The sequence below is a fragment of the Amblyomma americanum genome, chromosome 10, assembly GCF_052857255.1.
Source record: "Amblyomma americanum isolate KBUSLIRL-KWMA chromosome 10, ASM5285725v1, whole genome shotgun sequence".
Classification (NCBI taxonomy): Eukaryota; Metazoa; Arthropoda; class Arachnida; order Ixodida; family Ixodidae; genus Amblyomma; species Amblyomma americanum.
Genome location: NC_135506.1, coordinates 112,368,648 through 112,383,923, shown reverse-complemented (window position 1 = coordinate 112,383,923; position 15,276 = coordinate 112,368,648). Strand labels below are relative to the sequence as shown.

General features: G+C 48.1%; 1 protein-coding gene and 1 pseudogene across 1 annotated transcript in view; both read right to left on the bottom strand.

Moving 5' to 3' along the window:
• LOC144108637 (uncharacterized) overlaps window positions 1–14,929 on the bottom strand; it is a 199,260-nt pseudogene extending 184,331 nt beyond the window's left edge.
• LOC144108636 (uncharacterized) overlaps window positions 5,303–15,276 on the bottom strand; it is a 44,519-nt gene continuing 34,545 nt past the window's right edge. The window contains exons 10-11 of the mRNA XM_077641823.1: window positions 14,868–15,125; window positions 5,303–5,383 (exon numbers count right to left, since the gene is read on the bottom strand). Coding sequence (XP_077497949.1) covers window positions 14,970–15,125 — 156 coding nt within the window. The 3' untranslated portion in view covers window positions 5,303–5,383; window positions 14,868–14,969. The remainder of the gene's footprint in view (window positions 5,384–14,867; window positions 15,126–15,276) is intronic.

Sequence of the window (15,276 nt, the reverse complement as noted above, 5' to 3'; positions counted from 1 at the left end):
CCGCGATTGGGACGCAGCCTTGCCTTATGTGACATTTGCGTACAACTCTTCACGGCATGACACAACAGGCTATTCCCCTTTCTACCTTTTGTTTGGTAGGCACCCCCTATTGCCTTTGGACAAACTCATGCCGCCTTCTTCAGTCCCCACCACTGCTTACGCTCAGGACGCCATCGCCCAGGCCACGCTGGCTCGCCAAATAGCCCGAAATCGGCTCCGTACCTCTCAAGCTTCCCAGAAGTCCGCCTACGACCGCCGGCACTGGGCCGTCGAATATCACCCCGGATCACTCGTCCTTCTCTGGACGCCGTCGCGCAGCGTCGGTCTCTCCGAGAAGCTCCTTTCTCACTACCGTGGCCCTTACCGTGTGATGCGCCGAGTCACCGACGTGAACTATGAAATTGCTCCCCTTGCGTCCTCGCCATCGTCCTCTGGCCCCCCTACCCACGTCGTCCACGTATGCCGCCTCAAACCTTATCACGACGCTCCTACGCCACCACTCTAACGCCGAGACGGCGTTTCATGAGCCGGGGGTCCTGCAGCGGGTAGACGACGATGACGACATTGAGCGCGTGAACGAGTGGACGAGGAAGAAGACGAGAACTCATCTCTGGCTGTGTTCTGAGTGCCGCCCGTGGCTGTCCATTCGTTTTTGTAAATAACTGTAAATATATTCTTTCCCGCAACAATATGTCGGTTAAAGGTAACGCAAGCTAAACTAAGGTTAAAGCTAAAGTAAGGTACTTAAAGTAACGCAAGCTGATTTATTACAACTGATAAAGACCCATCTTAATACATACAGATTAGCATTAAGGTACGTAGCGATAGACGCAGTTTCCAGTAAACGCCCACCCATTCAATCGGTTGCCACCGCGTTCCTTCTGGTTTAAACTGTGCATTTGGCCTAAACCGGGAGTACTCGTAAGAGTCCTTTCAAGCATATATCTGGAAGTCTACGTCACCGAAAACAAAAGACAGAAGCGCCATCTTTCAAAAAATGTTTCTGACGCGCAGCCAGCGAGTTCGAAGGAGCTTTAGTCCTGCATAGAAGGGCGTCTTTATGAAATCATTGCGTGATGTGATTGCCTCCGGGACAGAATGATTGTTTCCCAGCCGAACAGGAAAGGCAAGGCGGTTCTACTGTCAGTTAGCTAACTGAAGTTAGCTTAGCAATGAACTCTATGTGACTTTTGGCAAAGAAGAAAACTCTGCACCCGTTTCAAGCTAAACGTGAAGTCATACTTTCGTCTTTCGTCCTGTATTTCGTACTCTGTGAGCAAAATTGAATACGTACAAACTTGTCCAAATTTCTGCTGTACGGAAATTCAGAGGAGCCTGGGATAAATCCGCCTAAGATTCACGCACACACTGGCTACAGTGTTTGTAGTATTTTATTATCGAATTCTCAGTGGTATAAGGCGTAAAGAGGAACTTGAAGAGGTCATAATCGTAAACTTCGGTCGCGAAAAGCGCAAAGCCTGCTTCAAACGCCTGCTTTAATCTTAACGCCTGCAAAGCCTAAGGTAATGCGTGAAGAAGGCCTGACTTAAGGTATCGGCCGCCGCCCCTGACCACAAGACTCAACCGAGACATCAAGCGCGAATCTGACGGCCGTACTCACCGCCCATGGTGGCCTTGTCTGCTCTCTTTTCTTTCTCGTCTTCTACTTCATCTCAAAGGGCGCCGCTCTTGTACGACTTCTTCCTTTGGCTCCTTTCTAGAGTCCTACATGAATATAACGTCACTTACGTGGCCTCTTCAGTGCCAAGTTTTATTTTCTTGAACCTCTCTTCTGTCCACTTGTTGTTCTTCCAGGAGGCTGATGGGAAATACCGACACTGGGGAATCGGCCAAGAAGCGGAAGACGCAGGATGGCTGAACATCAAGTGGTGAATTTGTGAGCGGAAGAATTGGAAAATGTAGACGATCACACGCGCATTTTGGGATCACCGAGTAAGCTTCTTTGTTCTGCCGATCTTCTTGTCCAATTTAAAGCACTTGGCCGTTAGTGTAATATGAGCCAAATATTTAAGAACTTTTTCTCAGCAACTAGTACGCATAGCTTATTTTAGCTTATTTAGGAATACTTCATTTTACTGCAAATTATTTTTGTTGATTGTTTGGAAACAAATATTCATATTTCTATGTCATTTTTGCCTGAGCCGTATATACTTTTGGTGCATTTTCAGAAAAAAACTTCTTAAAAAGATCGGCATCGTACATGGCTGTAGTTCTAATGTGTGCATTTGCATCTAAGTGAAGAAAAAGCTCAACCTTCTACTTTTTCTCCTTCAAATAATGGGTTATATGTAATAAAAAATAGTAGGGCTTTAACGAACTTGAATCGAGTAGACGTGCAAAAGCATGTGCTTAGCCTGATTCGCTCATATAGTTTTCTTTTCATGGGTGGTCGGCACGTATGGCGACGATCTAAGACTTAGGTTACGCTCTGATCATCGTTAAGCTGATCTGATCTGTCCGCGCCGCAAATGGAAGTTGATGACGACGATGATGTGAAATGCAAAGCACGAGTGTGTGTTCCAATTTAACATCCTATATGTGCCATCTTTTGATAGGCTAATAATAATAATAATAATAATAATAATAATAATAATATTAATAATAATAATAATAATAACATCATATCATCTCGGTTACAGCTTATATTGCAGCATTTATAGGTTTCAGCGACGTGCGTTTTTAAGCACGCAAGACAACATTTTTAACATCAGCCGATTATCAGCACTTCAGATATCCTTGGAACAGGAAAGTTTGCCCATCTCGGGAGCTTGAAGTACCTCTGACGAGGCTGCGTTGCCGTACGCCTCCTCTAAATTTCTATCTACACAGGTCTGGTTTGGCGCTATCTCCCCTCTGTGCATTTTGCCGTGAGCATGAATCAATCGATCAGTTTTGCTCTATTGTCGCCATTTCACCTCTTTGAGAAGAAGGTTGCTAGAGGAGCCCTTGTAGCATCTTGGCCTTAATTCGAGCTGCCCGCTCTTGCTAACATTTGGCGCCAACACACTTGGGTTCAGCAACAGACCTGTTCGTACCACTGTTCTAAATTTCCTGCTGGAATCTCATCGACTGCCTGGCTAAGTGTTACGATATCCTCTCTTCTATGCATTATTACATTTATTACATACTGTCAGAACCTGAGTCGGTTTTACGCTGACATCATTGTATTTTAATTCTACATAGTTTTGTGATCTGTCCTGCGTACCTCCAAGTACTTTTAACGGCGATACACCTAAGGCAAACATTTCGCGAAGAACTGATTTGGCTGATTATTTGTGCACTAATGTGTCTTTCAACTCACTCTTGTGCGCCCAACAAGCGTCGGGTCCTTCTAACACAGCACACGACAGGAGCGCAGTGTTTTACGGCGACTGCTAAACGGCGTATTCTTGGGGATGTGTGGCGTCCGTTGTCCGTTGCGCCGTACGTTGTAGCTTAAAGCTCCCAAGTTGAATAGCTGGCCATAATTACTAGCCTCATAAGACATAGACGGTAAACGAATAATCAATAGGATGAACGCTAGAAATCAACTATCTTTGCTCAGGAAAAAAACATGCCTATATATATATATATATATAGGCATAGCGCGAAGCGTCATAACAGGCACAAAATTATTAAAACACATGTACACCGCCACTTTCAACTTCAAAGATTGTACACTGAAAATTATTGGAGGGTTCAATAAGAACCCCTTGAGGCTTTACCACGCATTCTGATTATGTGTCAGTGTGGTGGCGCGTACATGCTCAAAGACCGAGGCACATTAACCGTAATACGACTTGCAATGGGCGGCCATATATCACAAGCCTGTTAAGGCCTCCGCGGCCTCGAAAGCCATGCACTGTTTCCTTTAAGGACCACTGATACACCGTCCGGCTTTGCCGATGTTGCCTAGAGATCGTCAAGGGTCCGTGTCGCAGAGGATCCGGCGTCATCATCGGCGTCGCTGGCCGTGAGCGGAAAATCTCGAAGGAAGTAAAGCATCAATATTGAACTGAAAAAAAAATTCCGTTATAGTAATTCAATAGTAATAGTAATTCAGCGCCCGCCCTGTCATGTATGTGTGTCCTTGAGTGAACAAAACTAGAGCTCAGTTAACTCCTCTGGAAACAATTCAAAACCAATTAGCTGTCAGTGTTTTATTAAGCAAAGAAAGTTTGCGTCAAACCCAGTACTTTCGGATTTTGAGACCGTCAAGGTACCCATAGGCCACGAAGGATCGATACATCACGCTGAATAAAGGTATACCAAGTGAATGCGTTGTGCTTTTTGACTTTGTGAAGTGTCTTAGATACCTGTATTGATGCCTGCATGATTGTCAATATGCTAATTAGGAATTAGGTAACTGACAACGCAATGTGAAGAGGACCCAAGAGCGCTGCAGCAAGCACGTGAGCGTGGCCCATCGTCTTTCTCTCGTGCACATGGCTAGATTTGTCGGTTCCAAACTGCCAGCATGGACAGCTCCGAAGCAGCCGCCGGCAAAAATTAAACCGGCGGCAATGAACCGTGTGCCCCCGTAGTTTAATGACTGTAAAATACTACTCGTCCCGAGTGCTCTGAATCTGTATTCGATACGTATTACGGCGCTCCGAACGTTGCGTACCCTATATAGACGTCTGCTAATGTTTAAACTTGCATTGGAGACAGCTCATTTTAACAGTTTGTTTGACTTTAGCACACGAGCAGCTCACCGGTATCCAACATCGCAGCTGGATGGAACAAACAGTACTTCAATCTGAATCCCTTTTCAAAACGAGCACCAGCCTTAAAATTAAGGCCCATGCCTTTAACGCACAGGTTTAATTGAACAGAGTAAATACCCAGAAATCGAATGTGAATATTAGGGGGGGGGGGGGGCGTCAAAATTCCTCAGCATAGGAATAAAGCTGCATAGCTGGTGCGCAGCGTATTGTAAGCAGCACTCCGAGACAGCAGCAAGTTAATTGGTCAGCACTTAGACATCTAAGAACAAATTCAATAGTAGAGAAGTAAGGACCGAAAGGCCACAGACTGTGTCCGCCAGGAGAACGATTCACATAAAGGTTTCGTCAAAGGCATAGCACTTAGAAGATTGCCATCGTAGTCCCGTCCAGCCATTCCCGATTGTCGTGACTGCGCATAATGCAGTGCAGTCCTAAGGGGCAACGGCGACGTCTACACGCTGATGCGGCATCGTTGATCCGGGTTCATGGGTGACCCCGGGGGGCACCCGAAGGCCTGAGCAAAGTGTGGGCTCTGGCGCAGGGGCACGTTGCACATGGTGCAACCTCGCTCGTCACCGCACGACAGCCAACAGTGGAAGGTGAATAGCAGGCCCTCTTCGGAGAACGGGGGTGGAACCTCGATCGCGGGATCGGACCTGCAACGTATGCGCCGGTGATGCTGAAAGTTGCTATGCTTCAGCACGCCCTAGCTTGTTGGTAAATTGGGGGTTGAGTAGCGGCGCATGCTTGAGAACCTAAACAAAGGGTAACAGTGGTTAATAAAAAAAACTAAGTAATGCTTAGCACTCCGGAAGCAAAAAAAAACAAACTCACAGGACGGGTACCACAATGTAACACGTGAATCAGCTAGCGGTTTTTGCGTTCGTGGCGAATGCAAATGTGCTATTCGTTATTATTCATCTTTTTTAAGCCGCCGCGTTAACTCAGTGGTAATTATGCTTGGATGCTGATCCGGAAGACACGAGTTTGGTCCCGGTCGTGGCGGTCGCATTTCGACAGAAGTGAAATGCTAAAGGCCCGTGTACTGTGCGAAGTCAGTGCACGTTAAAGCACCCTTAGATATCCGTCATATCCTGAGTCGCTTTGAGACATTAAAACCCATAAAGCAAATTAAACCAAACCTCTTTTTTGGTAGAGTTCTATGTCGCCAATATGCTGTCACTCGGTCACATCACTGTATATAGACTACTTAGCGTAGTGCGTCAAAGTGGCATCAAGCATAACGTATGTGCATTATGATCAATCAGTGCAGTACGGTATTAAACAGACGTCACAGAACCGGGAGTCGTCGCTGCGAGAGTGTTTACAATCACAATGGAGGTAATCAAGCAAGTAAAGGTGCCAACTGCAATAATGAAATACCATTTCAGATCAAGAAAACCATTTTTTGATAGCAACGAAGGACTTTCAACACTACCCAAGTTATTGTCGTATTCTCTTAAGGTCTAGGTAGATGTGCACCCTACGAGAAGTCACAGTCCTGCACGTCTCGGAGTTGCAGTGATGACCGAATCAACGGTCAAGTGGCATGGAGTGTGAAAGCTCTCAAGAGCCTGTAGCCCGGAAGAGCACTCTAAGCGGAATGCCAGAAAAAGTTACACGTTAGTTCTCGGGGGACAAGGAAGCTCGCCCCGAAATGAAAGGCGAAGAAAATTTGTCCTCTGAGAAAGGTAGCAGTTCAGTGCAAGGATTGCAGAAGTCAGAAGGAAAGCCTTGTGAAGACTGCACTTAAACTAACGACTTGAAGGAAGGAACTCAGAATGCACAAGTGACTGTTTGCGAAGAGGATGAGTCACCAATGACTAATGATATGGACGCTGTGCACGAGGATAGCCCGGAAAGAAAAGATCGTAACAAAGTTCAGACCGAGGAGAATGGAAAAGAACTGGACTAAAGACTTCATAGCGAGAGCGCAACTCGGTTGATGCAAGGGAAAACGGAACTGGATTGCACCTAATAAGAGTAAGGATGAAAAAAAGGAAAGAGGGGTTATTTGAATACTTCCGATGCAGATGAAGTTAAGCTGAACATGCCGCGTAGAAAGCTCGGGAAAAAGTAAAAGTATACGTAGTAACTCAGGCAGGAGAACTAGGAGAGTAAAGAGAGGGCAGTACAAAACAGACGTTTGAATCGAATGAGGAAAAAGAGCAGAAGAGAGAAACGAATGAGCGAAAACTTGCGCAGGGCAAGTATTTCGCGGACGGACTATGCCTTGTTTGTGTGTGTTTCTTGGTCGGGAGGTCATAACACCGTTTTACCAAGTTCCGGAGCGTTACGTTCTCTTGACAATTGTGATGTGACATGTTTGCAAGCCTGAATGCACCTCACTTGTAATGTTTGGCATGCTTCGACTGTCCGTCCGCTCCGATTACATATGGTGGTTTTGCCGATAAAGAAATCCATCCAGCTATCTAGAAATCCATCCTTTCATCCGTTTCCTGTAGACATGACGCCACAGCGCACCAGATAAAAGGGCGTGGATGGAAAAGGCTTGAGGTAGAAAGCAGTTTAGGGAGCGAAATTACAGGTTTATCACTGGATGAGGAGCACCTACAGTTAGCTCTCGTTTTTATCGGCACATTTGTCGGTCCGCATGAATAAGCTACCATTTTCAAAATGCTTTCCGGAGCATGTATACTGTAGCTGCTGTCATCATCATGCGATGAATTGAGTCTGCTGGAATGCACAGACACTACAAGTCATTCATACCTTTCTTTTCGAACAGCGAGCTGTGCCACCATCTGTAAATTACAAAGTTTCCGAGCTGGAAGATTTTTACTAATATTTTGTCGACCATGTGAGCCAAGCCACGCTCGGAAGAGTCAGGTGTTGATAGAACGGAGTGAAAACCCTTTTAGCACTCCCCCGCAGCAGCGGTCAGTGCCTATTATTAATTCCACCTCACACTAATTATCTAAGCACGTTCGCATTGCACTGTCAGAGCAGTTGCTGTCAGAGAGTGTTTCTGTTGGGACACTGCTAGATTTTTCGTCACATGATTCTAGAGGGAGATCAGAAAAGTCGCCAGACGGTGTCATCACCGACTGACACTGACCCTATGAGCCATGGAAACATGCGCTCTCATTGAGCACGCTTTGCACTGTTTGTGCTCAAGAACACGTCTATTCTTACTGCAGAGAGAAAACATCTGTCGTGAGAAATGCAGCCACAAAGATGCCCAAGAATCGCCCCTCGACAAGGTTTGCGGTTCAAGCAAACATTGCTAGGGGAGTCATTTCACATCCCTGTGGCGCCCACCAAATCAACCGTGTTTAACCAAGTGACTAGCGTCAAGCCACGAGACAAGTCACTCTGCGGCATCGCATTCTCAAGCATAATACTGGTTTGTCAACCTCAGCACTGTGTATATCATGTGCAAGAGGTTTTTATCACTTAATCTCACCCCACTGATCTCTGCGCATGTGCAAAGTTGCTATGCGCCTAGGCGTGTCGTCTCCTTCCTATGGCGCCGCTGCCCTAAAGCCATTTTCAATGTTGGCGTGCACTGCAAGTTCAAGAGCAGCCCCGGGTGCCAAGGGTGAGAGAGTGGAGTGGTCTGCTTCCGCGGCAGCGGTAACTGAATGTGCACGTAGGTGGTGGACGTCGCCGGATCGAATGGATAGGTTTGTATGGATCGATTTGCAGCAGCAATGACGCGCGAGTCTAGGCAGACTCCTCCCCGTTTCCTGGCGACTCGGCGCGAGAATTTGGTTTGTTTTATATGCATTTTGTTTTTTTGCATTTATTTCTAATGGACAAGCATTCCAGTGACTGCGCACTAGTAGGAGCGATTTATTGAAAGAGACAAAAAAGGACGAAAGGATGTTGCTGGCCACAGTATTTGCTTATAGCTTAAGCGTCGGAGCTGAGGCCAGCGGAATGAAAGGAACTGGAAGATCGATACATAGGGCAGTGATAGCAAGTAAGCACATGGGACAGCTATGTGTAGCATTTACAAAATGGCAAAGCTAAACAAGCATCTGCCGCTCGTGCACAAGAGTCCAAGCACTGTCCGAAGTATAACCGCGCGATAATACACATGATACTAATATTTACATGATAATACATGATAATACAGACAATACAAAGCCACGCTGCCGTAACGCTCTCTCGCTTAATAATCGCAGGCGCAGCACGCTGCACAAGCTGCCGGTGTAGGGCGGCATGCTGCATACCATCCGAAGTAGCGCACACGATGAGTTCACATCACGCGTGCACTACCTGGCGATGAGCAAGTGTGGAGTCAAGTCCTCCTGCTCTGTGAATGCAGAGAGACTCGCCGTTGTCTTGTGACGAGAGCGCGCACTGCCGCGCGGTTAAAGGAGCGCCTTGAGACTGCCCGGGATGACGCCCAAAGCCCTGTACGTCGAGCAGGAGCACTTGCTTCGACGCACCTCTATTCGATCTCACTCACGCCTTGCATCGGGACACTCGTGGAGAAGGTCATCGAAATTCGCCTCCTCAATTTCTTGCATACTTACACCTTGTATGACACTCTCTACGGACACAGCTCGACTATCTCCACGCAGGGCATTCTCCTCCATTTCTACCATCAGATTCTTGAATCTCCCAACTGAGACCAACCTCCCGCAGTTCTTGATTTCGACCTCAAGGGGGCGTTTATTAGATTGTCGTACGATCTGGTTTTTGAGAAGTTTGCTGCGACGAGCTACGGCGAATGGATGCAAAACTATGTTCGCAGTTTCCTGTGTAACAGTACCACCTCTTTAACCTTTGCCCATCTCCGCTGGAACCGGACCTCGGTTTCCAATCGCGATACTTCTAAAGGGTCGGCCCTGTCTTCTCTCTTCTTCAGCCTCACCCTGCGCGGACTTCCATCCCTTTTTGACGGCATCGAGAACTTCCGCCACCTGATTCACGCAGACCACATTAAGGTGTGAATCTCTAGCGACTCTCTCGCTCATACTAAAACCCTCTCCAACAGGCCGCCTCCAGCATAGCGACCAATTTTGTGCAGGAGCCCTCACCTGCTCCCACACTAAATCGCAGTTTCTCGGGATGTATATACGTGCTGCCACGGCCCTCCGCCTCCGCCCGTCCCAGTCGTACTCCACAGTCAATCTGTCAATCTGTCCCTTTTTGGTCTTCCATTCGCAGCCCGGAGTTCAGTCTGCAGGATGCAGATATAAACCTCCAATTACCCTGCACGCCCTCACCAACCATTGAAGGCTGGTGCTGCATATGCTTGCCCGTGTTACCAATCGGCGTCTCGGGTTTCGCGACGCCGGTACGCTTCCACTGGTGCAAGCCCTGATACACTCTCTCTTCTCTGCCATATCCCTAGCCTCATCCTCACGCGGACCACTGTTCAGCGCCGAGCTCAACAACTTGATCCAGGTCTCCCCTTCCGCATCCCCACAAATAGATTCCTTGAGCTCATGGTCACCATCACTCTGAAGGAACTCAATGAAATGCTTTGGGCGGCGTGGCTTGTATACCTCAGTAGCACTACTTAGACCCAGTGAATTCTCGGCAAGCTTGGCAACCAAAATTCATTGCCTTCCCTCTGTTCCCTACATCTCTTTCACCCCAAGCACTGTGGAGGGTGTGTCGCTACATTGCCCCGCAGTGGGAACCCTACCCACCCTCAAGCTCGCCGCGATCACCACGCCACCTTTCTCCATCGCGCCGACTGCGCCAAGGACACCAGACTGCACGTCCTGTATACGGACGCGTCCAGGCCCCAGGGGCAAAGGCGTTTCCGCAGTGGTCGACGCGGCCCTGTCCCCACACACGTAGCTGCCAAGCGTCGCTCTAGCACTCCTACTGATCTCTAAATTCGGGCAATCGCTCGAGCCATCTCGTGTACTGCCGCCATCACACCACCTCGAACAGTGCACTTTCTTACGGACTCTCAGGCAGCCTGCATGCAGCTTCTTCATAACTCTCTCCCCAATACTTCTGCCTTTCTACTATCGCCCTTCCTCAGTTCCACTTCTCATTCTTTCCGGTTCCATTCCAAACTCGCCCTGCGCGGACTTCCACCCCTCCTTGAAGGGTTCGAAAATATCTGCCACACGGTTTACGCCGATGACATTACGGTGTGGGTAGCTCACGGTTCGGTCGGCCACCCTGAAACCCTACTCAAACAGGCCGCCTCCAGCCAAGACAGCTGTCTCGTGCGCGGCAGCCTCACATGCTCATCCACTAAATCCGAGCTTCTTGTGATGTATAGGTGCGGCCGTGGTGTTCCGCCTCCTCCCATCTCAGTCATACTCCACGGTCAGTCCCTCCCTTTTTGGTCTTTTATTCGTATCCCGGTGTTCACTCTCCAGGACATTTGCCCGCGTTACGAGTCAGTGTCGCGGGCTTCGCGACGCTACCACCCTTCCGCTGGTGCAGGCGCTGATACACGCTCACCTTCTCTACAATATCCCCTACCTCATCCTGACGAGTACCGACACAGCCCGAATGACCACTTTCGCTTGTGAACAAGGCTCCCGTGAGGGAGCCGAAATGTCATCTCATCCTTTCTTTTGGTCGTCGCCTTCTACTTTCATCATGTGCCATCCCGACCAGACGGGTTTCCGTCAGACACTAGACTTCAATTACCACTCTCCAGCGCCAGGCTCAAAACCTTCCTCGAGGTCTCCACCTCGGCAACCCCACCCATTCACTCCTTTAGCTAAGGATCCCCAACACCCTCGACGAGCTCAATGAAATGCATCAGGCGGCACAGATTGCGCCAGTTCTGACTCGAGCCAGTCAATTCTCGCCAAGCTTGGCTAGCAAAATTCATCTCCTCTTCTGTATGCCCCTACATCTCTTTCACACCAAGCACAGTGGAGGGTGCTTGTCACTAGACTGCCCTGCAATGTGAACCCTATAGGCCATCAACTCGCCACCACCACCACGCCGCCTTTCTTCGTCGCACCTACTGCGCTGAAGCAACCAGCCTGCAGGTCCTGTATGCGGACGCCAGTCGGGCCCCAGGGGAAAAGGCGTTTCCGCAGTGGTCGACGCGGCTCTCAAGCCCACATACGCAGCCGCCGAGCTTCTCGCTTACACTCCTACTGATCTCGAAATTTGAGCAGTCGCTCGAGTCATCCTGTCTACTGCCACCCTCACTCCACTTCAAACGGTACGCGTTCTTACCGGCTCTCAGGCAGCTTGCGGGAACTTTCTTCATAGCTATCTCGCTACTACTTCTGCCTCTCTACTTTTTCCCCTCCTCAGCTTCACTTCTCATTCCTTCCAGTTCATCTGGGTAACTGGGCATTCAGGCGTCCCTGGAAGCGAGCGCGCTCGCGCGCTTCCACGAGAGTACTCGCACCAGTCTGTGGGGAAGTTCGCAGCCCACCTCAGACGGAGCCTTTAATCTTCTCTATCCAGTTGGCGAGCTTCGCTGCTCGCTAGCATTTCACTTCACCTCACCCCAGTCTTACCCGTAAGAGGGCAGTCTTCTGGAGGCAGCTGCCGACAGGCACTATTGCGTTTGCTATTAATAACCCTCCTTCTATGCCCGTTCATTTCTACACTGATTCTCTATCTCTGCTTTCTGCCCTGTCTTCAGTTACCTCATTTAACCGGACAATTATTTCCATTAAGAAAGATCTCTATCGTTTGTCTTCTCTTGCCTCATTTCTTTTATTTCATATCCGGGGTCACTCCGGAATTTTTGGAAATGAGTTAGCCGACCAGGCTGCTAGTATTCTGGGCAATATGGCCATTTACACACTTCTACCCTTTTACGCCGTTGCGTGCGTTCCCGTTTACGCCATTCTTCACTTCTTTTATGGCGAGCTATTGGCAAGAAAATAATGGCGGCACAGAATTATTTAACTGAATCCCCGATACGCTCAATATTCCTTCCATTCGTCTATTTAGGAGTCCTCTTATTACTTTACACACTGGGCACGGCCATTCCCTTTCTACTTTAAAAAAATTGGCTTATCTCCTTCTTCAGTTTGCTCATGCGGTGTTTTGTGCGAAGATGTTAGTCATTACTTCCGGAATTGCTCCCTTACTGCTCCTTTAGTTTCCCGTTTAAAGTCTCTCTGCTCATCTCACAATACACTGTCTACTTACCCCTCTCTTTTCAATAACCCTGCTGCTTGTGCTGTTCTGATTCAAATGGTTCATCTCATCAGCAGCACAATTCCTACACATTCCCGATGAGTACCTTCGTCAATATCATTTTCCTGCATAAGCTCTGTACAGAGAAGTGCTCTGTGTTCCTTTGCTGGACAATGATGTATATCTCTGTGGTCGGACACTGTGTTTGAACCAACTGTGCCTGTGACTTTATCTGTGCTGACATTTTCTGTGACTCAATCTGTGCTTCTGACTGTCTGTGGTGTCTGGACCAACTGTGCCTGTGACTTTATCTGTGTTGACATTCTCTGTGACGTTATCTGTGCTCTGTCTGTTCTGCGCCTTTCGGGTTTGTTTTTTTTTGTTTGTTGCTTCTATTTTTCTGCTTTTCTCCTTAAATTAAGTTTTATTTTTTGAGCGTTTAGCTCCTTTTCTTTTTTTATTGGCTTTAAGCCCGGTAAAGCGTTGCTGGTCCGGGCTCCCTCTCTCTTTCATTTATGTTTTTTTTTTCTGAGAGGACCAATAAAAGGCACTTAACCCCACTACTCTGTTGTACTCCTACATCCATCCCCCTCTGAACCCGCCACTGTGTCTTAACTGTGGAGAACATCCCTCCCTCTCCCATATGTTCTGAAAATTCCATGCCCTTTCTGATCTTCCATCCAGTCCTCATCTCACCAGGCGGGGACGACCGGCTGACTGACCTGATAACCACTGGCCAGCAATGACTGTTGGAGCGTGTGGTAGCAGGGGCCAAGACATAAGGAATCCCGGACTAAGGACACCACCTGAGAGCATTCTATTTCCAGTCAATAAAGGTGTTTTTATTACTATATTACTGATCTGACGCCCAACACGACACCTGCCACAGAAAGGTGCAGGGCTGTTAATGGAAGAAGCTCGCAACTCTTTTCGCCGTACCGGCGCCCGCAAATCTGGCACGACAGCTCAAGAACGTGACTTGAACTTGCAGTAAAATTTACAACGCACGCTAGCACCTCCAACGGCTCTGGGGCCGCGGTGACGTGGGAAGCAGGTGATACACCTAGCTGCGTCTCCGTAACTACAGGAACGCTCCGCATGTGCAGAAAGCAGTGAGGATGGGAACAAGTGATAAAAACATATCCCGTATAATGTGGTCTGTGCGAAGGTCTAGATAATTACCTTGTGTTCTGACCCGATTACCACGCGGAGAAGTGTGTCCTGGTTCAGTCCGTTAAAAGGGCAGGAGGGCAATAAGACATTATTTACCCGCGCAGAAACCGGGCATATAGAAGGGACGCTTCCCGCCTTGTTTTGCTGCTCCATCTTCTGAGCTATATCACAAATCTTTTACCAAAACTTTTGAAAAAAAATAACTGTTTTTACGATAGAATAGTATCCGACTGAATAACTCTATGACAAACACCATAAGGTGCTAACAAGCAGTCAACTCATTCATTTTCAGCTCTGAATGTACGCTCCGGACAGTGATTAGGACATTTGTCAAACCCCCTTTCCCCGTCTGATTGCTCCATCCGAAACGCAAGCGTCAAAGAAGAAATTATATGAGCACGGTATCTCTGCCTTCTGTTACGGTGTTCAAGATGGCCCGTAGCGAACCCCGCAATTCAGCACAACAAACAGCCTTTCTCTAGCGCTTGTTCTTCGCTAATGAACATTACCCGCTGGGCTTGCACCTCTGGCGCTTAACTGTCCCGAGTGATACAACGGCCGCATAATAGTGTGAAAGCATAGTTTGTGCCGGGTAGCAGTAGACGGGTTAATTCGGCATCTAGTTTGAATAGGAACGATGGCTGGTTCACCTTGCTAAGCCCATTTTGTTTTTCGTGTCAAGATGGCATAGTAGATAACAGAAGTATTCACCAAATATCTTTCCTCTCGTGTGTCCTCATTGCGTCTAGTAGAGTGGCGTACCTATCTCTATTGTATTTTTGGCTATCTCTTTCACCTTTATCAGCTATTTATGACCTAACTGTTTCGTTTACTTTTTAACGTGTCCTACTCTGCTTCTTTTCCATTCTTCGCAATTTTCTTACATTTTAAACAGCGCTGCACACAAACCTTAAGGGCGTCTCTTTTCCTGCCCTCCTTCCGTGCTGGAAGGTGTCCCAGATGACACGCATCGCGGCCGAAGCCGCCACCAGGTCTTCACGGTCGTCCGAATCACTGTCGTTGGCACTCGGCACGAGGCAGTGCCAGTTCTCCTTGTACACGGAGCCTGCGTCGGCACGCCGTTCGACGTAGTCCAAGTACAGCGTGCCTGCCAGTCGACTGCCCAAGCCACCTAGAAGCACGGCTGGCGATGCGTCCGGTGCGTACCTGAAAGGCAGGCAGAAAACCATTACTGCTCTCAGGCGCGGTTATACAGGCGGCATTTTGAGCAGCTTTTGCACTTAAGTCTTAAAGCGAAGCAACGGGAATTACTGCTCCTTAAGGCACGCTACAGCTAAATGAAACAAACAAATCTTGA